This window comes from Haliotis rufescens, unplaced genomic scaffold, assembly GCF_023055435.1.
Source record: "Haliotis rufescens isolate VD_foot unplaced genomic scaffold, xgHalRufe1.0.p SCAF_41, whole genome shotgun sequence".
NCBI classification, from domain to species: Eukaryota; Metazoa; Mollusca; class Gastropoda; order Lepetellida; family Haliotidae; genus Haliotis; species Haliotis rufescens.
In genome coordinates this window covers 2,873,768-2,901,265 of record NW_025964124.1, presented here as the reverse complement: position 1 = coordinate 2,901,265, position 27,498 = coordinate 2,873,768, and the positions used below count along the sequence as shown (strand labels likewise).

The window sequence follows — 27,498 nt, the reverse complement described above, 5'->3', positions numbered from 1 at the left end:
GTTGTCTTACTTATGAACCAACATTTCTACTTTTACCCCCTGAATGCCACAGGGACATATGTCCCTCCTCTTCAACCCTCACTTTGAAGTGGAATAAAATTCAAAACACATTACGCACACAAATATACTTGACAATTCTCTTCCCTGTGATATCGTCCGTGGACATTTTAGGCAAGGCAAAATTACGAATAATTAAGTACATCGTAAATCCCGCCCTTTTTGTTATTTTGGGCGTGATAACTAAAATTATTGAAGCTCATGCAAAAATAAGTGAAGCGCACATGATACAATACAGGTCCTTGGCAAGAAGAGTTTAATTAAGCCCCTGGAGGTAACAGAGAAATTCATGACCCTCCTCGTCTACCCTTACTATGAAGTCGAATACAATTCAAAATATTTTACGCACACAAATACACTTCACAGCCGATACCATAAAACATTGTAAAGTCTCTGATCACCGTTTTGAATTCTGCGAGACATTTTCTGTTCTGTGATATCAACAGCTGACATTTTAAACAAAGCAATATTACAGAAAACAATCTCTGAAAATAAGGTACATTATAAAACTGATTTTGACATATTACTATATCACCTTTCACAGTGTAATTTACAGTGTGTTTTGAAATCTACATATCTTATATTTACTCGGAGAATTTCATTACAAAAATAGTCATCAGGTATCTGTAATGTATCAACTTACCAATGATTATTCTGAAACGTCGCCCATAACCCTAGAATCCATTATAATGTTTAAGACAATACGCAAAAAAGGATAGTGTTTACAAAATCACGTTTCACGTGTGCCGATTGACGCCTATTGCATCACATATACTTCAAACTCAGCTTTATACATATATCCTTGAATTCCTCATTCCTGCATCAAATGACAAATGGTCTTTGTAGCCAGTACAAACTGTCTATATGAGATTTAGCAAAATAGATTAGTTGTTAAAACGAACGCTGTGCTCGGAAAACTGTACTTGTAAACAAAGCAAAGTTCAGACGAAAGGAGCTATTTTCGTATCTTTTTTATGTATTCAAGACATTATTAACATGGTTAAAAACAGTCATTTTACGTTGTGTCGAAAAAAGGTCAAATTTTGTGTTCCAAATCAAGATTTTTCATAATGTGAACGAAATTAGATTAGAAATCTATCAATTTATATACCAATACCGTCTTTCTCTGACGTCGCCACAGACATTAAACAAGCTATGACGTCAAACAAAAATGTGAAATTTGTTTTAGCAAATCATTCCATTTGATGATATGTCTAGTACTCATTTAATAATGATGCAACATTAGTCAAATTACACAATCAGGTGAATGCGGGAATCAAAGGACTAAGGGCCATCCGTTTAGCTATTACTTCCTATTTTATGTAGAATGATGTTATCATTTCTTACGATTTGTGTTCATACTTACAAGTAAACGCCATCAATATCAATATTTGTGTTGGAATAGTGTGGTTCGAGGTGAAGAAAGAAAATACGAAATCATATTATCTTTACCCACAGCTAATTCTCACCAATTGAGCTGAGTTACAACGGTATAGTTCTTTCCTGTCTGTGCGTGTGTGTAACTCTCTAGCAATTGTCTTCATTTGTAGCAAGCTATCGTTCGGATCGAAAGTATAACGTTATACATCAATGTAGTTGTATCTAAGCATGGCATCATGAATTATCTCCCCTGAAATTGCACGTCAGTACATTAACAGTCCTACACACCCAATCCCTAGCTAGCGACAACGCTACAATAAGCATACACACGCCTTGGAGACGCAACTCTGCACAGAGAATTAACCCGTCTACAACGACTTGGCCAACCGTGTCCCCTCATTGATTTGAAAAGAAATGAAATAGAAGACAAAGAGTGTCTTTCTTGCCTTGAAAACAGGTTGGTTTATACAAACGACAATAATGATATATGAACTAACTTCTAAAGGAACGATCAAATAGTTGTCTTCATTTTGAGAAAAGCACCTCGTATTACCATTGATACTTTGGTTTTATAATCCCTGGAGTTTGACAAATTCACTTACTATATACATGGGCACCAAAAATAGAAAAGGGCGACAATGAGACATTATCAATACATCACATTGTCATGTTGTCCTGCATTTTAAAGCCTTCTGGCACAAATTTTAGATGGGGTGCATTATGAGATCGACCTTGGTAAATATGAAAAATCGAATAGAAACTGCAACAATACGACAGCTCGATAATGGGACAAATGGTCAAAATGACGCATTTCATTTTCATGCTTTGCTGAAATTTGGCCATTTTTGGACTTGTTTTGCAAGGGCGACAATGCGACAACGCAACAATATCCCATCTTGGATTCCATAGTTTAGTCATTCAATGTGAACATGCCACGAAGGTAGATATCAGAAACACAAAGAGGGCAAATAATTTGAATGTATTCCACAGGGTTGTCCTTCAAGACTATCTGGCGTCAATTGGGCTATAACTACACATTAATAAGCCGATTGATGAGGAAACATGGCCAAACCAATGCTTAGAAGGACCTTATGAGTAGCAGGAACGTCATTCTGGAGAGTCATCAAACGCTCCTTACTGGCAGATCGCCATCCAAGGTTTTTGTTTTAGCACAATGTCCTTTGAATCTGAGAACCCTGCGGAAATTCCATTTGTCAGACGGAAGCAGGTTCCTGCTCCACCATGTCACAGATGGACGATGAGGGGGGAGGGTGTCTTACACGAATGGCAACCTGAAAGATTATCAGCACATTGGAATTGAACATTTCGACAACCATCCACTAACCACAAGACCTAAGTTCATTGGTGGTAATTCCAGACGCCATAGATCCCGGGTTGTGACAGCCTACCTCCAGAACATTTTCCGTACCTTGCTCAGATCTAGAGCTTAGTCCACTGGAGTGCATCTGAGACATCCTTGTGGCCCGTAGACAGCAGGATGTGCGTGAATTGGAAGTAGCTTTGCATCGGGAGTGGCTCCAGTTGCAGGATGGAGGCCGCCACTATCATGAAGTTGACAATGTTGGTAGTTTCTTACTGTCAGAGCGTTGCTGTTGCAGGCCACATTAGTTTTGTGTGTGAATTCATTCCAGCAGTTGTTGCATTAGACATTGATACATTTCTGGGCGTCCTTAACTTTTGTCTAGGTGCATATCTTCACCGAATCATATGTTAAACCTATTTACAAAGATTCACACCCTCTTCCACCATCATTATACACTGGCGATATGTAACTATCAACAGTCCCTGGGTCATCAGTGACTACGTCAGTGGCAGGTAAGTGTAGGGTCGATTCTTCCACTGGCGATATGTAACTATCAACTGTCCCCGGGTCACCAGTGTCAACGTCAGTGGTAGGTAAGTGTAGGGTCGATTCTTCCACTGGCGATATGTAACTATCAACTGTCCCCGGGTCACCAGCGACTACGTCAGGGATCAGGTGGGTGTAGGATCGAGAAGTTGATGCTGCTGAGCTCTCTGATGACTCGTCATGATCGCTGTGTGCAAGGGCCGCAGCCGTGGGGAAGACCTCTGCTATGACAGGCATGGCGAGACCCAGCTCTTCGTCCAGGTTCTCTTGGTTCTCAGTTGGTTCACCAGTGTCCAAAGCCCCTTCGTCTATGTCATAGTATTTTGCCACGACTGGTACTCAACAACGTGGCAAGGCTCCTCATCCTCTATACGATTCTCCCTGCGATAACACAGAAAGACGAGAACGATTAATATCTTAGAGAAAATATTCACATCAACTACTCATGTACCTTTTAAACTGTTCCAGAACACATGGATATTTTACATTTGATGTAGAAGTTTTGTGAGAGCTTGATTCTCAACCCTCATCACGTTTGGAAGAATCAGAAGAAACCAGAACTACCTTTTCAGCTGACTGCATTCTGTACATGTGTACTGACCTTTCAACAGACCGGCCTTTGCGGTAGCATATGTAGTTTGTCATCAGGATAGCCAGGACAAAGAGCACACATGTTACTGGTATTCCTATACTGATACCATATGCTTTCAGAGTTCCTGTGGAGTACAGTGCGACAACATGATAACATACTGAACCCCTCTACAACAGTAAATGACAAGGTAATATTTGAAGAAACATTTAAAGATGTCGTAGTCCCTCTATTGAAATGGATAATGGTTGACTATATCTGAAAGTCACTTATCTTTACTGTTGTTATAAACACTAAGTTCTATATTATGTTAAGGACATGTTCAAGTGTTTAATCTTACTACTTTGTGAAACAATGGTGAGTAAGCAAATATAATTACACAATACAATGTTCAGATGATATATCCAACAGAATGACATTGAATATCAGCGTAAATCACCTTTTTAACAAAATACATATAAAATGTCAATGTTACCACGTTTACAATGATGCTAAACAATATTAAAGCAATAATCATCACAATGGTTATCAATTCTGTAGAACACAATTAAGATTATGTTTATATTTATGAACTTTACCTTTGGCACATGTTATTCCTCTCAAACAATAGTCTCTGGAACAGTTACTTGTACAGGTAGGTTCACATCCACTGTGACTGACGTTACATCCGTTGATACACGTGCCAGTCGCCTGATGACACATGTCATCACTACAAACATCACAGCTGTCATTACAAAACTCCCCATAAAATCCCACGATGCATCCGTCCACACAGCTCCCGGTGTAGGGGTTGCAGGAGTGATTGTAGCAGTGGTCGTGACAGGGTTCACAGTCTCTCCCGAAATATCCAGATCTGCATCTGTCCACACAAGCACCTGCATCGTCACACCTTCCTCCACTACAACCTGCACTGCATGGAGAGGAGCACCGTGGACCATACCAGCCTTCTACACAGCCATGGAGACACTCGCCAGTCTGGCTGTGACACTCAGAGGTACAAAGCACTTGAGGATTAGCAGAAGGGGCCAGACACCGCGAAGCATCAGTCATGTTGAGTGCAGGTCTACAGTTTCCCTTGCACACCTCGACACAGAAGTTGGCACTAACTACAAGCCCACACCCGTCCACACATCCAGTCTCACATGATCTGGTATAGGAACAGTTCAAACCATGAAATGGGGATTGACACTCTTTGCACGTGCCTGTGATCCTGTTGCAGGTCTTGCATCTGCTGGAGCAGTCCTTACATTCTGAACCATAATAGGAGTCCACACAGCCAGACACACAGGTGGAATTTAGCTGACAATATCCCTCTTCACACGTACTCGGACACTGGACGCAGGTGGCTTCCTCACGAGTACATGGTATCTTGCAGTCTATGTCATACACCCCAGGCACACAACCTTCAGTGCATCTCCCTATGCCTGTCCCCGTGGACTCACATTGACCATGACGACAGCCCTTACTGCAACTGGACCTGCATTTTAGGTCGAAGAATCCAGTGTAGCATTCAGTTTCGCAGTACCCCGTCGTCCTGTTGCAGTCAGAACACTGCTGACCTTCCCTGCATCCTGTTGCTGCAACAGTTTATAGGTCATGTGATTACTTACTTCGGTGTGAAAAATACAAGAAAATATATAATATAAATCGGGTTTTCACTTTTCTACTTTTAGCGTCGGCGGAGGAATTCAAAATACTATCATACACAACAACGAGGAATAGAAACAAGAGTCATCAGAAAGATGACATATCCCCCCGGCAGCTGTCTGTAAATTAACCACTAGTAAATGTGCAATTTTGTATGTAATGAGTCAACAGTTAAATGTTCTTTAAGAAGCATACATTGTTTACCCACTGAATGGTTTTCGAATTCTGGCCCGGAAACGAACCCGTTCCCCAATGGAGTCCCCATACAAATTGTAAAAAATAAAAATTCCTAAAAAAATAAACATCAAAAGGCACCACTTCGGTATGTGCCTGATAGCATTGCCAAGTTTCGATCAAATACACTGAATGGTTTTCGAATTCTGCCCTGAAACGAACCCCATCCCCAATTGAACTATGTCCAACTTCATTCCATAAAAATTGAAAAAAATAAAAATGAGGAAAATCCCAAAATATCAAAAGACACCACTTCAGTATGTGCCTGATAGATTTGCCAAGTTTCGATCAAATACACTGAATGGTTTTCGAATTCTGCCCCGGAAAAGGAAATGATTACGGACGGACAGACGGACAGACAGACAGACAGACTGGCTGATCGCTATATCCCCCCGCATTATATGCCGGGGGGATAAAAAGTAGACACCATGGCGTAACAAAGCGGGACGTTGAGGAGTGAGTGTGTGCGTGAGTATGGTTTCACGCTGCTTTTATGCTGCTGGGGACACCAGAAATGGGCGTGACGAGAGACCGCTTTAACCACTAGCCTACCCGACCAGCTACCCTTGGGACGCTGAGCAGAACATTTCGTACTTCCACAGATCAGGAGTTTAATGTGAGCGGGTGGAAATATCACTGACATTTCCAGGTCGGAGTCATCATTATTAAAATTTGGTAAATATTTTTAATCTTGTACACTTTATCAACATTCTTAAGAAAAGGTACATGATGGTGATATTTCAAAAGAAATAAAAGACTCATGGTTTATTCTCTTTGCAGTGTTTTATTGTACGATAAACTACAACCACTCGACTTTTTCATTTCTTATTTATTCAACAGCTTGTCTTTCATCAATACCTGAATGAACGTTGGCTAGGTTGGAAGAATATGAATCCAGAAAGGTCATCTTAAGAGATACATTTCGCCGACATTTCCGACGGGTTTGTGAAATTGAAGACCTTACGTCATTCCCCTGTATTTCCAAAAGAGCGTAGCTTGCATGAAGTCTTTACTTCAAGAACTGTTTGTGTTGATATGTTTTGATAACAGTACCTTGAGAACATACAGCTTAGCTAAAGTTATATATAAACTATAAAAGCAGGTCGAGAAATGAATGTACACAAATGTATTTGGTAAAACTATGGGAAATAAACTGTGTACACCCACGGCCATGTCACAGTAACGGGGAAGATATTGCTGTTGCAAAGAAAAGATACTATGACACAAGCGTACATGTAAAAATAATTTTTAAATAAATGAATGAATGTGTTACCTCGTGTTGAAAATACCATACACACAAGAATCGCCGAGATGAGGGTAGATTGTCTGGAAGAAATGAAGACAAAAAAGTAAATATTGCTAGTACATACGGGATGGTAACTGGTTTTATTCAGAATTGCTTTCATAAACTATTTACAGTCGACCACTTATACTTTTTCATATTTGTAATGTTACTGTCATAACATTGTATCCACACCAAGTTACACGAAAACCTTCGTTCGTTCGTTCGTTCGTTCGTGAGTCCTTCAGTCAGTCAGTTTTTCATACACAGTACCTTCATAAGTTAGTGGGAAAATTTCACAGTCCCTTCATGAGTGAGTGAGTGTGTGAGTGGAGTTTACATACACAGAACCTCCATGAGTGAGTGAGTGAAGTGAGTGGAGTTTACATACACAAAACCTTCACGAGTGAGTGAGTGTATGAGTGGAGTTTACATACACAGAACCTTCACGAGTGAGTGGGTGTGTGAGTGGAGTTTACATGTGCAGTTACTTCACGAGTGAGTGAGTGTGTGAGTGATGTGAGTGGAGTTTACATACACAGAACCTCCATGAGTGAGTGAGTGAAGTGAGTGGAGTTTACATACACAGAACCTCCATGAGTGAGTGAGTGAAGTGAGTGGAGTTTACATACACAGAACCTTCACGAGTGAGTGAGTGTGTGAGTGGAGTTTACATACACATAACCTTCACGAGTGAGTGGGTGTGTGAGTGGAGTTTACATGTGCAGTTACTTCATGGGTGAGTGTTTGGCTGTGGGGAGTACACGGTACCTTCGTGATACAGAGCCTTCATTAATAAGTGAGTGAGTGAGTGAGGAGAGTAAACATACACAGAACCTTCAGGATTGAGTGAGTGTGTGAGTGGAGTTTACATGTGCAGTTCCGTCACGAGTGAGTGAGTGAAGTGAGTAGAGTTTACATACACAGAACCTTCATGAGTGAGTGAGTGTGTGAATGGAGTTTACATACACAGAACCTCCATGAGTGAATGAGTGAAGTGAGTGGAGTTTACATACACAGAACCTTCATGAGTGAGTGAGTGAAGTGAGTGGAGTTTACATACACAGAACCTCCATGAGTGAGTGAGTGAAGTGAGTGGAGTTTACATACACAGAACCTTTATGAGTGAGTGAGTGAAGTGAGTGGAGTTTACATACACAGAACCTCCATGAGTGAGTGAGTGAAGTGAGTGGAGTTTACATACACAGAACCTTCATGAGTGAGTGAGTGAAGTGAGTGGAGTTTACATACACAGAACCTCCATGAGTGAGTGAGTGAAGTGAAAGGAGTTTACATACTCAGAACCTTCACGAGTGAGTGAGTGTATGAGTGGAGTTTACATACACAGAACCTTCACGAGTGAGTGAGTGTGTGAGTGGAGTTTACATGTGCAGTTACTTCATGGGTGAGTGAGTGTGTGAGTGGAGTTTACATGTGCAGTTACTTCATGGGTGAGTGTTTGGCTGTGGGGAGTACACGGTACCTTCGTGATACAGAACCTTCATTAATGAGTGAGTGAGTGAGGAGAGTAAACATACACAGAACCTTCAGGATTGAGTGAGTGTGTGAGTGGAGTTTACATGTGCAGTTCCGTCACGAGTGAGTGAGTGAAGTGAGTGGAGTTTACATACACAGAACCTTCATGAGTGAGTGAGTGTGTGAATGGAGTTTACATACACAGAACCTTCATGAGTGAGTGAGTGTTTGAGTGGAGTTTGCATACACAGAACCTTCACGAGTGAGTGAGTGAAGTGAGTGGAGTTTACATACACAGAACCTTCATGAGTGAGTGAGTGAAGTGAGTGGAGTTTACATACACAGAACCTCCATGAGTGAGTGAGTGAAGTGAGTGGAGTTTACATACACAGAACCTCCATGAGTGAGTGGGTGTGTGAGTGGAGTTTACATACACAGAACCTTCAAGATTGAGTGAGTGTGTGAGTGGAGTTTACATACACAGAACTTTCATGAGTGAGTGAGTGTGTGAGTGGAGTTTACATACACAGAACCTTCATGAGTGAGTGAGTGTGTGAGTGGAGTTTGCATACACAGAACCTTCACGAGTGAGTGAGTGAAGGGAGTGGAGTTTACATACACAGAACCTTCATGAGTGAGTGAGTGAAGTGAGTGGAGTTTACATACACAGAACCTCCATGAGTGAGTGAGTGAAGTGAGTGGAGTTTACATACACAGAACCTCCATAAGTGAGTGAGTGAAGTGGGAGGAGTTTACATACTCAGAACCTTCACGAGTGAGTGAGTGAAGTGAGTGGAGTTTACATACACAGAACCTTCACGAGTGAGTGAGTGTGTGAGTGGAGTTTACATACACATAACCTTCACGAGTGAGTGAGTGTGTGAGTGGAGTTTACATACACAGAACCTTCACGAGTGAGTGGGTGTGTGAGTGGAGTTTACATGTGCAGTTACTTCATGGGTGATTGAGTGTGTGAGTGGAGTTTACATGTGCAGTTACTTCATGGGTGAGTGTTTGGCTGTGGGGAGTACACGGTACCTTCGTGATACAGAACCTTCATTAATAAGTGAGTGAGTGAAGTGAGTGGAGTTTACATACACAGAACCTCCATGAGTGAGTGAGTGTGTGAGTGGAGTTTACATACACATAACCTTCACGAGTGAGTGAGTGTGTGAGTGGAGTTTACATACACAGAACCTTCACGAGTGAGTGGGTGTGTGAGTGGAGTTTACATGTGCAGTTACTTCATGGGTGATTGAGTGTGTGAGTGGAGTTTACATGTGCAGTTACTTCATGGGTGAGTGTTTGGCTGTGGGGAGTACACGGTACCTTCGTGATACAGAACCTTCATTAATGAGTGAGTGAGTGAGGAGAGTAAACATACACAGAACCTTCATGAGTGTGTGAGTGTGTGAATGGAGTTTACATGTGCAGTTCCGTCACGAGTGAGTGAGTGAAGTGAGTGGAGTTTACATACACAGAACCTCCATGAGTGAGTGAGTGAAGTGAGTGGAGTTTAGATACACAGAACCTCCATGAGTGAGTGAGTGAAGTGAGTGGAGTTTACTTACACATAACCTTCACGAGTGAGTGAGTGTATGAGTTGAGTTTACATACACAGAACCTTCACGAGTGAGTGGGTGTGTGAGTGGAGTTTACATGTGCAGTTACTTCATGGGTGAGTGAGTGAGTGAGTGGAGTTTACATGTGCAGTTACTTCATGGGTGAGTGTTTGGCTGTGGGGACTACAAAGTACCTTCGTGATACAGAACCTTCATTAATGAGTGAGTGAGTGAGGAGAGTTATCATACACAGAACCTTCACGAGTGAGTGAGTGTGTGAGTGGAGTTTACATGTGCAGTTACTTCATGGGTGAGTGAGTGTGTGAGTGGAGTTTACATGTGCAGTTACTTGATGGGTGAGTGAGTGAAGTGACTGGAGTTTACATACACAGAACTTCCATGAGTGAGTGAGTGAAGTGAGTGGAGTTTACATACACAGAACCTTCATGAGTGAGTGAGTGAAGTGAGTGGAGTTTACATACACAGAACCTCCATGAGTGAGTGAGTGAAGTGAGTGGAGTTTACATACTCAGAACCTTCATGAGTGAGTGAGTGAAGTGAGTGGAGTTTACATACACAGAACCTTCACGAGTGAGTGAGTGTGTGAGTGGAGTTTACATACACAGAACCTTCACGAGTGAGTGAGTGTGTGAGTGGAGTTTACATGTGCAGTTACTTCATGGGTGAGTGAGTGTGTGAGTGGAGTTTACATGTGGAGTTACTTCATGGTATGAGTGTTTGGCTGTGGGGAGTACACGGTACCTTCGTGATACAGAACCTTCATTAATGAGTGAGTGAGTGAGGAGAGTAAACATACACAGAACCTTCAGGATTGAGTGAGTGTGTGATTGGAGTTTACATGTGCAGTTCCGTCACGAGTGAGTGAGTGAAGTGAGTGGAATTTACATACACAGAACCTTCATGAGTGAGTGAGTGTGTGAATGGAGTTTACATACACAGAACCTTCATGAGTGAGTGAGTGTATGAGTGGAGTTTGCATACACAGAACCTTCACGAGTGAGTGAGTGAAGGGAGTGGAGTTTACATACACAGAACCTTCATGAGTGAGTGAGTGAAGTGAGTGGAGTTTACATACACAGAACCTCCATGAGTGAGTGAGTGAAGTGAGTGGAGTTTACATACACAGAACCTCCATGAGTGAGTGAGTGAAGTGAGTGGAGTTTACATACACAGAACCTCCATGAGTGAGTGAGTGTATGAGTGGAGTTTACATACTCAGAACCTTCACGAGTGAGTGGGTGTGTGAGTGGAGTTTACATACACAGAACCTTCACGAGTGAGTGAGTGAAGTGAGTGGAGTTTACATACACAGAACCTCCATGAGTGAGTGAGTGAAGTGAGTGGAGTTTACATACACAGAACCTCCATGAGTGAGTGAGTGTATGAGTGGAGTTTACATACACAGAACCTTCACGAGTGAGTGGGTGTGTGAGTGGAGTTTACATGTGCAGTTACTTCATGGGTGAGTGAGTGTGTGAGTGGAGTTTACATGTGCAGTTACTTCATGGGTGAGTGTTTGGCTGTGGGGAGTACACGGTACCTTCGTGATACAGAACCTTCATTAATGAGTGAGTGAGTGAGGAGAGTAAACATACACAGAACCTTCATGAGTGAGTGAGTGTGTGAGTGGAGTTTACATGTGCAGTTACGTCACGAGTGAGTGAGTGAAGTGAGTGGAGTTTACATACACAGAACCTCCATGAGTGAGTGAGTGAAGTGAGTGGAGTTTACATACACAGAACCTCCATGAGTGAGTGAGTGAAGTGAGTGGAGTTTACATTCACATAACCTTCACGAGTGAGTGAGTGTATGAGTTGAGTTTACATACACAGAACCTTCACGAGTGAGTGGGTGTGTGAGTGGAGTTTACATGTGGAGTTACTTCATGGGTGAGTGAGTGTGTGAGTGGAGTGTACATGTGCAGTTACTTCATGGGTGAGTGTTTGGCTGTGGGGAGTACACGGTACCTTCGTGATACAGAACCTTCATTAATGAGTGAGTGAGTGAGGAGAGTAAACATACACAGAACCTTCAGGATTGAGTGAGTGTGTGAGTGGAGTTTACATGTGCAGTTCCGTCACGAGTGAGTGAGTGAAGTGAGTGGAGTTTACATACACAGAACCTCCATGAGTGAGTGAGTGAAGTGAGTGGAGTTTACATACACATAACCTTCACGAGTGAGTGAGTGTATGAGTTGAGTTTACATACACAGAACCTTCACGAGTGAGTGGGTGTGTGAGTGGAGTTTACATGTGCAGTTACTTCATGGGTGAGTGAGTGTGTGAGTGGAGTGTACATGTGCAGTTACTTCATGGGTGAGTGTTTGGCTGTGGGGAGTACACGGTACCTTCGTGATACAGAACCTTCATTAATGAGTGAGTGAGTGAGGAGAGTAAACATACACAGAATCTTCAGGATTGAGTGAGTGTGTGAGTGGAGTTTACATGTGCAGTTCCGTCACGAATGAGTGAGTGAAGTGAGTGGAGTTTACATACACAGAACCTTCATGAGTGAGTGAGTGTGTGAGTGGAGTTTACATGTGCAGTTACTTGATGGGTGAGTGAGTGAAGTGACTGGAGTTTACATACACAGAACCTTCATGAGTGAGTGAGTGAAGTGAGTGGAGTTTACATACACAGAACCTCCATGAGTGAGTGAGTGTGTGAGTGGAGTTTACATGTGCAGTTACTTGATGGGTGAGTGAGTGAAGTGACTGGAGTTTACATACACAAAACCTTCATGAGTGAGTGAGTGAAGTGAGTGGAGTTTACATACACAGAACCTCCATGAGTGAGTGAGTGATGTGAGTGGAGTTTACATACACAGAACCTCCATGAGTGAGTGAGTGTGTGAGTGGAGTTTACATGTGCAGTTACTTGATGGGTGAGTGAGTGAAGTAACTGGAGTTTACATACACAGAACCTTCATGAGTGAGTGAGTGTGTGAGTGGAGTTTACATGTGCAGTTACTTGATGGGTGAGTGAGTGAAGTGACTGGAGTTTACATACACAGAACCTTCATGAGTGAGTGAGTGAAGTGAGTGGAGTTTACATACACAGAACCTCCATGAGTGAGTGAGTGAAGTGAGTGGAGTTTACATACACAGAACCTCCATGAGTGAGTGAGTGAAGTGAGTGGAGTTTACATACACAGAACCTCCATGAGTGAGTGAGTGAAGTGAGTGGAGTTTACATACACAGAACCTCCATGAGTGAGTGAGTGAAGTGAGTGGAGTTTACATTCACATAACCTTCACGAGTGAGTGAGTGTATGAGTTGAGTTTACATACACAGAACCTTCACGAGTGAGTGGGTGTGTGAGTGGAGTTTACATGTGCAGTTACTTCATGGGTGAGTGAGTGTGTGAGTGGAGTGTACATGTGCAGTTACTTCATGGGTGAGTGTTTGGCTGTGGGGAGTACACGGTACCTTCGTGATACAGAACCTTCATTAATGAGTGAGTGAGTGAGGAGAGTAAACATACACAGAACCTTCAGGATTGAGTGAGTGTGTGAGTGGAGTTTACATGTGCAGTTCCGTCACGAGTGAGTGAGTGTGTGAGTGGAGTTTACATACACAGAACCTTCATGAGTGAGTGAGTGTGTGAGTGGAGTTTACATGTGCAGTTACTTGATGGGTGAGTGAGTGAAGTGACTGGAGTTTACATACACAGAACCTTCATGAGTGAGTGAGTGAAGTGAGTGGAGTTTACATACACAGAACCTCCATCAGTGAGTGAGTGTATGAGTGGAGTTTACATGTGCAGTTACTTGATGGGTGAGTGAGTGAAGTGACTGGAGTTTACATACACAGAACCTTCATGAGTGAGTGAGTGAAGTGAGTGGAGTTTACATACACAGAACCTCCATGAGTGAGTGAGTGAAGTGAGTGGAGTTTACATACACAGAACCTCCATGAGTGAGTGAGTGTGTGAGTGGAGTTTACATGTGCAGTTACTTGATGGGTGAGTGAGTGAAGTAACTGGAGTTTACATACACAGAACCTTCATGAGTGAGTGAGTGTGTGAGTGGAGTTTACATGTGCAGTTACTTGATGGGTGAGTGAGTGAAGTGACTGGAGTTTACATACACAGAACCTTCATGAGTGAGTGAGTGAAGTGAGTGGAGTTTACATACACAGAACCTCCATGAGTGAGTGAGTGAAGTGAGTGGAGTTAAAATACACAGAACCTCCATGAGTGAGTGAGTGAAGTGAGTGGAGTTTACATACACATAACCTTCACGAGTGAGTGAGTGTATGAGTTGAGTTTACATACGCAGAACCTTCACGAGTGAGTGGGTGTGTGAGTGGAGTTTACATGTGCAGTTACTTCATGGGTGAGTGAGTGTGTGAGTGGAGTGTACATGTGCAGTTACTTCATGGGTGAGTGTTTGGCTGTGGGGAGTACACGGTACCTTCGTGATACAGAACCTTCATTAATGAGTGAGTGAGTGAGGAGAGTAAACATACACAGAACCTTCAGGATTGAGTGAGTGTGTGAGTGGAGTTTACATGTGCAGTTCCGTCACGAGTGAGTGAGTGAAGTGAGTAGAGTTTACATACACAGAACCTTCATGAGTGAGTGAGTGTGTGAGTGGAGTTTGCATACACAGAACCTTCACGAGTGAGTGAGTGAAGGGAGTGGAGTTTACATACACGGAACCTTCATGAGTGAGTGAGTGAAGGGAGTGGAGTTTACATACACAGAACCTTCATGAGTGAGTGAGTGAAGTGAGTTGAGTTTACATACACAGAACCTTCACGAGTGAGTGGGTGTGTGAGTGGAGTTTACATGTGCAATTACTTCATGGGTGAGTGAGTGTGTGAGTGGAGTGTACATGTGCAGTTACTTCATGGGTGAGTGTTTGGCTGTGGGGAGTACACGGTACCTTCGTGATACAGAACTTTCATTAATGAGTGAGTGAGTGAGGAGAGTAAACATACACAGAACCTTCAGGATTGAGTGAGTGTGTGAGTGGAGTTTACATGTGCAGTTCCGTCACGAGTGAGTGAGTGAAGTGAGTGGAGTTTACATACACAGAACCTTCATGAGTGAGTGAGTGTGTGAGTGGAGTTTGCATACACAGAACCTTCACGAGTGAGTGAGTGAAGGGAGTGGAGTTTACATACACAGAACCTTCATGAGTGAGTGAGTGAAGTGAGTGGAGTTTACATACACAGAACCTCCATGAGTGAGTGAGTGAAGTGAGTGGAGTTTACATACACAGAACCTCCATGAGTGAGTGAGTGAAGTGAGTGTAGTTTACATACACATAACCTTCACGAGTGAGTGAGTGTATGAGTTGAGTTTACATACACAGAACCTTCACGAGTGAGTGGGTGTGTGAGTGGAGTTTACACGTGCAGTTACTTCATGGGTGAGTGTTTGGCTGTGGGGACTACACAGTACCTTCGTGATACAGAACCTTCATTAATGAGTGAGTGAGTGAGGAGAGTTATCATACACAGAACCTTCACGAGTGAGTGAGTGTGTGAGTGGAGTTTACATGCGCAGTTACTTCATGGGTGAGTGAGTGTGTGAGTGGAGTTTACATGTGCAGTTACTTGATGGGTGAGTGAGTGAAGTGACTGGAGTTTACATACACAGAACCTTCATGAGTGAGTGAGTGTGTGAGTGGAGTTTACATGTGCAGTTACTTGATGGGTGAGTGAGTGAAGTGACTCGAGTTTACATACACAGAACCTTCACGAGTGAGTGAGTGTGTGAGTGGAGTTTACATGTGCAGTTACTTCATGGGTGAGTGGGTGTGTGAGTGGAGTTTACCTGTGCAGTTACTTTATGGGTGAGTGAGTGTGTGAGTGGAGTTTACCTGTGCAGTTACTTCATGAGTGAGTGTTTGGCTGTGTGGAGTACACAGTACCTTCGTGATACAGAACCTTCATTAATAAGTGAGTGAGTGAGTGAGGAGGGTTTACATATATTCGTGAGTGATTTTGAGAGAATGTGTTGTGTTTTCCCCTGGAAGTCAATGGAACTATGCCTTGTCTGCGCCTGTCGTCATCTGTGAACATATTTCCTGAAACCACTAGTTTATGACTTTGTGATACCATACAGTCAAATCTCGTTAATCCGAAACTCGTTACTCCGACAATAAAAATCGGCTTTATCCGACACTAATGATGGGAACCGATTAAATCAGTGCTATGTAGACCCGTTAATGCGACAGTCTCGCACTCCGACTCCGACACACCTAATTTGTATTTCAGACAAATTCAAGCGAGATATAGATAATACTATAATTCGCATTATCTCAGAAGGAGGGCGCCGACAGTTGTGTTTAGATGTCAGTGAAATATAGGTCACATCCTGCTATGAGAGTTCATGGGCCGAAGTACACTGTTCTTTAAACAACCGTCATAAAACATTTGTTACTTTCACTTTCAGTTTCAAAAGTGCACACGAGTGCTCGCATGCCATCTTAAAAAGTGAATCACCAATAAGACAACTTTCACAAATGGGAAGCTGGGTACCATAGAAACGTCTGTATCCATGAGCTCAGTGGGGATGTTTAGTATCTTCGTATGAAAGATAACAAAACATATCACTTGTCAGTACCAGTACAAACACCATTCTTGTTCATTTGTTGTTGACACAATTTCATTTGGTGGGCCCCACATCGTTCACATATTTTCATATACCATGTTCAGACTAGTTTGATCAACAATTATTCAGCTTTGTTTTTTTTTGTTATGCAACAACCTTAAAGACGCATGCCTAATATAACCCATGGGCACTAATTACAGTTGCTATGTTGAATTTTAAATCGATAATGTGTTCTCTTAATTAGTAAATATAATAAATACCATAAGTGTTTTTAACTTTGTATTTTGTGTTCAGATGCGCAAGTGTGTGAATGGGATCTGTATACACCCACACACCCCACACACGTACACACTCACACCCACACATACACATATACAGGCAAACACACACAGGTGCACACCCACATCCACACCCACAAACAGCCAAACACACACAGGTAATAAACAAACCCACACACACACGTACATAGCCACACACACTCACAGGTACACCCCCAAACCCCCAACCCCCACCCCCCCAACCCCACCCCATCCCAATACCCACACATATACAGTCAAACACACACAGGTACACACCCACAGACACACAGGTGCACACCCACACCCACACCCACACATACAGCCAAACACACAAAGGTGTACACCCACACCCACACCCACACATACAGCCAAACACACAAAGGTGTACACCCACACCCACACCCACACATACAGCCAAACACACACAGGTAATAAACAACCCCCCACACACACTCCCAGGTACAGACCCACACCCACACACATACAGCCAAACACACACAGGTTCTAAACAAACCAACAAACACACGTACACACACACAGGTGCACATCCACACCCACACCCACACATAGAGCCAAACACACAAAGGTGTACACCCACATCCACACACACACATACAGCCAAACACACACAGGTAATAAACAACCCCCCACACACACTCACAGGTACACCCCCACACCCACACACATACAGCCAAACACACACAGTTGCACACCCACATCCACACACATACAGTCAGACACACACGTACACACCCACACACACAGACACATACATCCAAACACACACAGGTACATGCACACACGTAAACACGCACATGCAGCCAAACACACACATGTACATCCCCCCCCCCCCACACACACGCACAAACGTACACACCCACAACCACACACACGTACACACACATGTACATACACAGACCACTCGTCACATACGTAGACACACACGTAGACACACGTACACTCGTCCACACCTACACACACAGAGCCAAACACACACAGGTTTACGCCCATGCATACAGCGAAACACACACAGGTGCACACACACACACACACACACACGTACAGCCAAACACACACATGTACGTATATCCCCCCCCCCCCCCCCCCCCCACACACACACACACGTACACACACGCACAGCCAAACACAGACAGGTACACTCTTACACCCACACACGTACACACATACGTACAGCCAAACACACACAGATATACACCCAAAACCCCACACACGTACACACATACGTGCATCCAAACACACACAGGTACATACATAGGCCCCCACCCCCCGCCCCCCACCCACCCCCACACATACAGCCAAACATACACAGGTACATACCCCCCCCCCCCCCCCCCCCCCCACACACACACACACACACACACACACACACGTAGAACCACAAACGCGTGCACACCCAGACATACACGTACACCCCCACCCCTCGCACACACAGATACGTACATCCACATACCCTGACCCATACACAACGCCCTCCAGACACACAGGTACACATACACATGCACACACACACACGCGCGCGTACACAAACACACACACGCGCGTCCTCCCCCCCCCCCCCCCCCCACACACACACACACGGACACTCCCGACACACGTACACACGTACACACACAAACCCACACAAATACACGAACATGTACACATACACACACGTACACAGACACACACACATATGTACACACTCACACTCACACTCACACTCACACTCAAACACTCACATACACATACACGTACACACACACACACGTACACATACACATATTATGTATTAAAGGCAATGCAATAAAAATACAATCATTGTCAATCACAGAAGGTCAAGAAATTGCGGCATGTGTATGTATATTTCAGTTTGGTAGTAGACTTACCGGGTCGCAGCTGCCATCACTGAGAATAAAACGACCAGTGGATTTTACCGATACCCCGACACGGAAGTGTGAAATGGAGGCGGTCATATAGTTGTTTTAACGGGACTTTCACCATGTAACACTGTGATTAATAGAAGTGTCTAATAACCGTGTAAAGGTTGGAGGTGGTGCAATGTTTATTTGGCTGCCGTTTATTCTTGCATGCACGTATTGGTAGAGACACTCAGACTATGCGTCTGTGCGAGTCCAACATCTGATATTAAAAAGTCTGCTTATACCTGTTTGTCTCGAGCAGTTCTAGTGGGTTAATGATAGTCGAGCTGTGTCAGGCTATGTACCACTTCTGTACCTCTGGGTATCCTGCATGACGCATTTCCCTAGATACCGTTGTACAAACGCATCAACTCTTTAGACAGTCTTGCTGGTACAAAACACTATGGGAAGACCAGCACTTGACGCCAGCAAATGTGAGTGTGTAGCGCTGCCCAACGGTCCGACAAGGTGACGTGGGTGAGTGTGGCAAGGCGAAGGTCACGCATATTAGGAACGTACCAAACATAGGACGTTGTGTTTGTGGCAAACTTAAAATGATTTGTATTTTCTGTTCACTGAAATAATTATAATGTGTGTATGATACTAAAACTTCATTATCGGTGTTTGCAAAGTACTTATGCTAATGAACACGAGTAGCTTGGTTGCAACATCGTATCACAGTTTTACATTCAAGATTGCCGCTATATGGGAAGAAGGTCACAATGTGACTCGGCATGGATTGTTGTCCATGCGTTCAATCACTGGTTTGTCTGGTCTCGACTCGATTATTAAGATGATGTGGTGACGAGGCTGAATATTGCTGACTACGGCACTAAATACTATTCACTCACTCATCGTTGTATTCATGTTACTGTCGTGTTTCCCTCAAGTTCGTGATTAACACTTCTTGTCCAGGTTCCCACTTCTTGTCCAGGTTCCCACTTCCTGTATCTACTGAGGTGGCTTGAGGTGAGCGGAAACCGACGATCGGACCCTGTCCTGTTATGTGTCGATTCCCTAATTGAAACAATGTGTTAACCCAGAAATATGCATCAAAATGAATTTGGTGTGAATCCAACAAACAATCAACAAATGGTATACAATCAACAATTTTCATTACACAATTAACTAGGTTTACAAATCAAAACAAATAACTGCAAAAACAACAACAATGGCAACACAATATATGTGGTAGTACACTATTGATGGCAATATAAACTAAGCGGCAAAAGAAAGTTTTGGTTGGCAATTTGTAATTTTCCTAAAAACAGCGATAACTAGTGGAAAGTGGGTATTGGGAATATGACTGCCCAGGAACAGGTACCAAAAGACACCTCACCCGAACGCGCCACCTTTGACGGCGCTCGTGTGGTGACCAAAAAATGGTGAAACAGGTTTCCGGCTATGGCATAAACTGCACGTGAAAGTTAGCTGTATAAATGCGTTCGTCTGCAGGGTATAACCACACGTGATGAAAGCTCACAAAAGAAATGCCACAACTGTCACAGGAGCAGAGAGAGAGAGAGCCATCGGTATGGCCGAAATGGGGGCAACACAGGTTCAAATTACCAGAAGGTTTGGTTGTACACCATTGACAGTAGCCGGGCTGATTCAACGGTACAGGCAGGAGGGACACAGGCCAGACCTAGAACCGGACGACGCCGTGTAACAACACCACTGGAAGACGGTCAGATAAGGCTCATTCACCTGCGAAACAGATTCGTAGCGGCGACTGCGACGGCAGCAACAGCGTTGGGACATCCCGTTAGCCAATGTACAGTACTACGACGACTTCGTGCTGCTGGACTCCTAACGTATCGTGCTTTCAGAGGAATGGTACTGACTGCTCAAAATCGACGCCTGAGATTGCGATGGGCGAGGCAGGTTCGACGCTGGCAAGTGAGAAATTTGCATCAATGTTTTGTCGTTTTAAAGAAATATGACTGTAATGTATCAGGTGAATTTAAGACTATTTCAAATTGTATGATTCCGAGTGAGAGTTATTCATGGTGATTCAAGGTTATTAGTGTATGGACGTATTCCATCACATTGATCTGTGTGGTTCAACAATAATCTGTTGATTGACAATGGAAATGGCATATGACTGACATGAGGGATTCGTTTTGTTTGCTGTCAATTTCATCATTTCAGGACGCTGTATTCTTGAATTGTGCGTGGCCCTGACGCTGTATCATTGAATTGTGCGTGGCCCTGACGCTGTTCTGTTTAACTGTGCGTGGCCCTGACGCTGTATTCTTGAAATGTGCGTGGCCCTGACACTGGATTCTTGAACTGCGCGTGGCCCTTACACTGGATTCTTGAACTGTGCGTGGCCCTGACACTGGATTCTTGAACTGTGCGTGTTCTGAAATGGATTTCACCATGTTTTATAAGCTCCTATGACCAAGTGCTTGTAATGTGACTTTGCAGTGCTGTCGCGTCATTTGTTTTTGAGTTGTCATGGCCTGTGAAAAGCAGGGATGTTTCCAGATCCCCTCCTTCCATATCCTAACTGTTAAAACAAGGAAAAATTGCCCACCACAAGGTGTTTTTCTTTAAAAAATCAGGCTGATAGTATTAAATAAAAACATATCTGGTTCTGTAGCTGTAAAACGAAATCCCAGACCAACTCATCCCCTCTCCCACCCCCACGCTAACACTCATCCCCAAACCAAAAATACCAATGGTCGATCTCTTAGCCACAGGGAATTTTTGTCAAACGGAGGACAATACACATGTGTACCTTTACTTCCTGCTCTACCGATCAACTGGTATATGAAACTAGAATTGTTGCTATCAACACTTAACATTCTCTGTATTGGTTACGATGAATTCTTCAAACACGTTTAATTTATCCAAATTTTAATCGTTAATTGTCCTTAGATATTCTGTTTCAGAGGCAAATGCAAATATTTATTTCCTGCTATACGTCTGTATCTGTATTTGACATAGCTGCATGTGTAAAACCTGCAGATAAGTGACCTAGATTTCACAATGGAAATATTTCCTTGTGCAGTGAGCTATTGAAACCAGTAACTACAGTATCCCATAATGTCACGGTCTGTAGTTCAGTTCAACTGTCGACCCTGCAGTTTGACTCAACAAGGAAATATAATCTAACAAGCCTGGTTACCTTTCACTATTACATGTTTGGCTAGTAGTGTCAGAATTATGTTTTTAATTTCACGTCAATTGTTATGTTGTTTTCACTCCTTTTGACGATGCCCACAGACACATGTTTTCATGTCAACGCATTGTCGCAAATAATTCTTCCATTCTTCATGACATCGACAACAGAAGGACTGGGTTTATGTGCAATGGGTTGATGTGAGGTGGGTAAAATGAAATAACCTAATCACATTTCGACAGGGAAAATCCCCACTTCCTCGTGGCCCGTAGGCTTTCTTCCTGCTTATGACATTATCAACAACCCATTCATACACATGTAGCTGTGGGGAGCACTGACACCTACTGACTCACCAACACAACAATTACATGAGAAGCCCCACAACAACCCATTCATACACATGTAGCTGTGGGGATCACTGACACCTACTGACTCACCAACACAACAATTACATGGGCAGCCCTACAACAACCCATTCATACACATGTAGCTGTGGGGAGCACTGACACCTACTGACTCACCAACACAAGAATTACATGAGAAGCCCCACAACAACCCATTCATACACATGTAGCTATGGGGAGCACTGACACCTACTGACTCACCAACACAACAATTACATGGGCAGCCCTACAACAACCCAGTCCTACACATGTTGCTGTGGGGAGCACTGACACCTACTGACTCACCAACACAAGAATTACATGAGAAGCCCCACAACAACCCATTCATACACATGTAGCTATGGGGAGCACTGACACCTACTGACTCACCAACACAACAATTACATGGGCAGCCCCACAACAAATAAGTCCTATATATAAAGCTGTAGGAAGCACTGTGAGGTACTGACTCACCAACAGAACAATTACATGAGCAGCCCAACAACAACCCAGACCTACACATGTAGCTGTGGGGATCATTGACACCTACTGACTCACTAACACAACAATTACATGGGGAGCCCTACAACAACCAAGTGCGATACATGTAGCTGTGGGAAGCACTGACAGCAACTGACTCACCAACACAACAATTACATCGGCAGCTCAACACAAACCAAGTCCTACATATGCAGCTTTGGGAAGCACTGACACCTACTGACTCACCAACACAACAATTACATGGGCAGGCGCAAAAAGCTCATAACATACAGAGCCTAACACTTGATACTTGTGCAACAATGCGTAGAACATTATTTCGTGTCTTTACCCATACTGATACTCATAATATGCCATGTTTCATTTGGGGAAAAATGTTCTTTGATTGGACTGAAATTATTTTCGGTGTGACGTTATTCATTTGGGGGGAAAACAATTTAATATACTCACAACCAACAAAACGCGAACTATAGAACCATAACGAGAAGTGATCCATTTAGAAGTGATGTTCACAATGAGTACCAATTAATGACAACTTCTTTGATAGGCATTTAGAAGTTGGAGTGCTAAGTAAGGATAAGATTTATGGATGGACAACTTCTTTATTACAATTAAGGGCGACGTTTTAACACCGTTATCAAGCAAGTGATATACAGAGTATTGACAAGTATATATACCGATAGGAGGCAATGTTTATACAGTATAGTAGATGTAGTTATACTGGACTGGAGAAGCTTATTATGTACACAAAAGGGGTAGTTATTTGTTAAGACATTGCCGGTGAAGTCAGTAACATAATCAAAAGAGTGAAGCCAGTAATATAAACTACAGGATTATGACTGATTGGGCTCTTGGATGAGTTAATGGTAAGCCGGGTATGTAATAGCCTTGGTCACGGTTGATTGACGGCTGGAGTCTTTTATGTTGATGGCTTCTTGTAGATTTCTGATTTTGAAGTGTTTGAGGTTAGTGGTGAGGGCTTTGACTCTCTCCCACTGGATGCTGTGGCTTGGGTTGTCACGGATGTGGTCTGATAGAGCTGATTTAGAGTCATCTTTGGAGACTGAGCTTTGATGTTCTTTAATTCGGGTTTTAAGGGGCCTGAGGGGCTTTGATGTTGACCCACCTTGAAGAAAAAGATGATGTCACATATGATGCGTTCATGAGCGCTACTTTACAAAATGCAAAGTTGGTACATGAAATAGATAAGTATACCTAGAAAGATTGGAGAAGAGAAGATGATCGATCTTGCGACTTACAGAGCCAGGACTGGGCAGTTTTCCCACCCTCCAGGGACACGACAGGTGAGACATATCGCCATGGACGCTGAGTACACACCTCACACGTCGTGCTCTGATACACCGCTGCGTGTATCCGTCTGCATGGTCTTGCTTACACTCCACCTCATGCTGTCGGCTAACAAACAAGTTCTCTCTAACGCCGTTGAGGATCTTCATCGTTATTTACCACATGAACACGAAAGTGTATGTGACGTCACTGTGTTTATCCCTTGTTGACCATGTTTTGTGACTTCATTACTCAACTGTGACGGTTTTCGCATCGCAGGATATGTAACGAGACTCCATATACTACTTTCTGGTGATGTTGAGACCAACCCAGGGCCTGTTACTATGGAAGATTTGAACAATGTAAAGACTGAGATTAAATCAGAAATCCTCGCAGAACTACGGGATTTCCGACAGTCTGTGTTTACCGAGATGAGTGTAATTAAATCACAACTAACTGACCTTAGCGGCAAGTGTTCATTACTTGAAAACTAACTTTCAGAAGTGCGCTCAGAGGTAGAAAGGATTGGACTTGAACAGGAGACTATCTACAGTGATATAGATGCACTCTATCAGAAAGTTAAACACCTTGAAGACAAGGTATCTCGTCCAGACTCTGATATCGACAGGTTAGAGGCCTTCAGTCGTAGTATTTTATGGCGTGCCTGAAGAAGCTGATAAGACCTTCGAAATGTGCAAGGATAAAGTTATTACTATGCTCAATGAGAATGTGAAGACAAAGTATTGGCAACGCCCCGATATTATACGGGCCCATTGGATAGGGGTCAAACAGCCGCAACCCAAAAACCCCGCCCTCTCATTGCTAAGTTTTCTCTGACGGAGGAGAAGATTATAGTACTAAAGCACAGACATACCTTGAGGAGTGTTGCTATAGGCGTTGCTAACGACCTAACCAAGCACCAGAGACAGACTCTAGCTGATCTGAGGGACAAAGGCCTAGATGCCTACTACACAAATGGTAGACTGGTCACCAAACCTGGTACACCCAGACACGAATCGACACGGATATATATATATATATATATATATATATATATATATATATATATATATATATATATATATGCTAAACAAACCATTACTGCTCCTGTTTCCCGGAATGCCCAACCTCCCAGTGCTGACTACTCCGCCCCCAACAGCAATTCCGAGCACAGTGCTACCGTGGACAGTAGCTAGGAATACGGGCCAGTCCCTACCATCACTTCCGAATAGTCAGGTTCAAAACATTACATTTCCATATCAAACTTCAAAATAGTTACATGGACTATTGAAGGTTTTCTTACCAAATAGATGATTTAGACTTTTTAGATTACATAAAAGGTTACGAAATTATATGTCTAGTTGAAACATTTATTGACTATGCATTATCCATACCTCAGCTGTCAGCTTATGATACATATATTGCAAAAGCTCATAGGCTAGCTGAGGCTGGTAGATTGTCAGGCGGTGTAACGTTGTTGGTTAAGACCTGTATAGACCTGCGCTGCCAACAGATTGAATTAGATATAAACAATGTCGTATGCATTAAATTTGATAATTTCTCAACTCTTGGCAAAAAACTGTTATTATTTGGAATGTATGTTCCACCCATCGGCTCAACCTTCTACGTTGCAGCTGAAAAGGCAACCGCCATTGAATTGGTTGATCAGTGGTTGATTGAGCATAGTGACTTAGACTGTGAGGTCTTCATCTGTGGGGACCTGAATGCCCGTGTAGGCGGGGGAAACAACCCACCAGAGACACGTATTCAACCTTGCCTCAACAATGCAGCTTTCCCCGATGAACCACCCGTTCCAGTAGAAAAGGGACAGTCATGTGATAGTTTTGTAAACGCTTTTGGTCGTAAGCTACTGGAACTGTGTTTCACTCATGATTTATATATCTTCAACGGCAGGACAACAGGAGACAAAGAGGGTAGTTTCACTTATATAGCATATCAAGGATGTAGCGTCAAGGATGTATAGGTTCAGTCAATGTTCACAATTGTTTTCAATCCATGTTTGTGGAAACAAGAGTTGAGTCAAAACATATTCCTGTATGTCTACATTTGGACATATTTCTCCCCAAAGTATCTACAAGTGATGATTATCTTCCCACCAAAACGGGTACCCTCGCAAGCGTGATGTGTTTATAGGAAGTATAACAAATCTATGTCCATCCTTCAACGAGCTTATCGATCTTTTAACTTTTGATTTCAATCTTGCCCATGAAAAAAATGTTAATGTTGTTCTTTGTGCCACTAACTATATGAAGGTACCTTGTATTAACAGTTCACCCCGAAATACGGGGTTTTATAATAGTGAATGCAGACGAGCAAAACGGGAGGCAAGGCGATACATGAGGAAATTCAAAGAGAAGAAATCTAACGAAAATAAGTTAATCTTTTGTAAAACGAGAAACAAGAATAAACATGTTTGCAGAACAGCAAAATCAAACTATCCATTTATGACACGAACAAAACTAAAGCTATCTCTATCTGATTCAACCACATTTTGGAAAGAGTTACGGAGTATATCAGGTCGTAGGGAAACAAAGAATAACATAAGTAAAGAGTGCTGGTTTGATTATTTTACAAACGTTTTTCAGTGTACAGATGTATTACATGCTGAAGTCGAGTGTCAATGTGATGAAGATTTTATACTTGATGAGATTGACCAGTGTATTTTGGAATCGCCCATTACCGACTCAGAAATCCACAAGGCTATAAATCGTTTAAAGAATGGCAAATCCCCTGGTGTTGATGACGTGGTCTTTGAAATGTTAAAATGTTGTGAAAATGTAATACATTGTAACTCCTTTCCTACGTAATTTGTTCAATAAGTTATTTGATTCTGGATTATTTCCTGAGAACTGGACGAAGTTTATCATCCTTCCACTACATAAGCAAGGTACCAAAAATAATCAAGATAACTTCAGAGGGATATCTCTATTGTGTACAATGAATAAACAAGTGTCTTAAACTCTAGACTTTCAAACTGGGCTAATATAAGAAGTAAACTACCCGAGACACAAGCAGGCTTCAGACAGGGATATTCTCCTCCTGCAATTGTAAACAAATGTTTATTGAAAAGAAAAGGGAAAGTATACGTTGCTTTTGTGGATTTTAAAAAAGCGTTTGATTCAGTAAATCACCTTAAGCTATGAGATTGTCTGCACGATGTAGGCTTGGGTGGAAGGATGATGAGAGCACTGAAGGGAATCTATGCCTCCGTGAAAGCGTGTGTGAGGTGTAATGATAACATTTATACAGAATATATTGATTGTCCTAACGGAGTTAAACAAG

The 27,498-nt window shown here is 42.8% G+C and overlaps 1 protein-coding gene across 1 annotated transcript; it reads right to left on the bottom strand.

The window, feature by feature from the left end:
* Nucleotides 1–98: 98 nt before the first annotated feature.
* Nucleotides 99–24,365, bottom strand: LOC124127646 (multiple epidermal growth factor-like domains protein 10). Its single transcript, XM_048382755.1, has 5 exons — nucleotides 24,247–24,365; nucleotides 7,051–7,103; nucleotides 4,475–5,473; nucleotides 3,909–4,023; nucleotides 99–3,688 (listed from the first exon to the last, which is right to left on the bottom strand). Exons 1-5 carry the CDS (start codon nucleotides 24,363–24,365, stop codon nucleotides 3,616–3,618), a joined length of 1,359 nt encoding a protein of 452 aa, XP_048238712.1. The 3' UTR covers nucleotides 99–3,615.
* Nucleotides 24,366–27,498: the final 3,133 nt, after the last annotated feature.

Bases quoted from the DNA above. Each gene is read 5' to 3' on its own strand.
- LOC124127646 (XM_048382755.1), bottom strand. From the start codon at position 24,365: ATGAAGATCCTCAACGGCGTTAGAGAGAACTTGTTTGTTAGCCGACAG. The intron at 7,104-24,246 runs GTGTGTACTCAG...CATTTCTTCCAG, and splicing joins ATCAGAGCACGACGTGTGAG to ACAATCTACCCTCATCTCGG. The intron at 4,024-4,474 runs GTAAAGTTCATA...TGTACTCCACAG, and splicing joins AGGAATAACATGTGCCAAAG to GAACTCTGAAAGCATATGGT.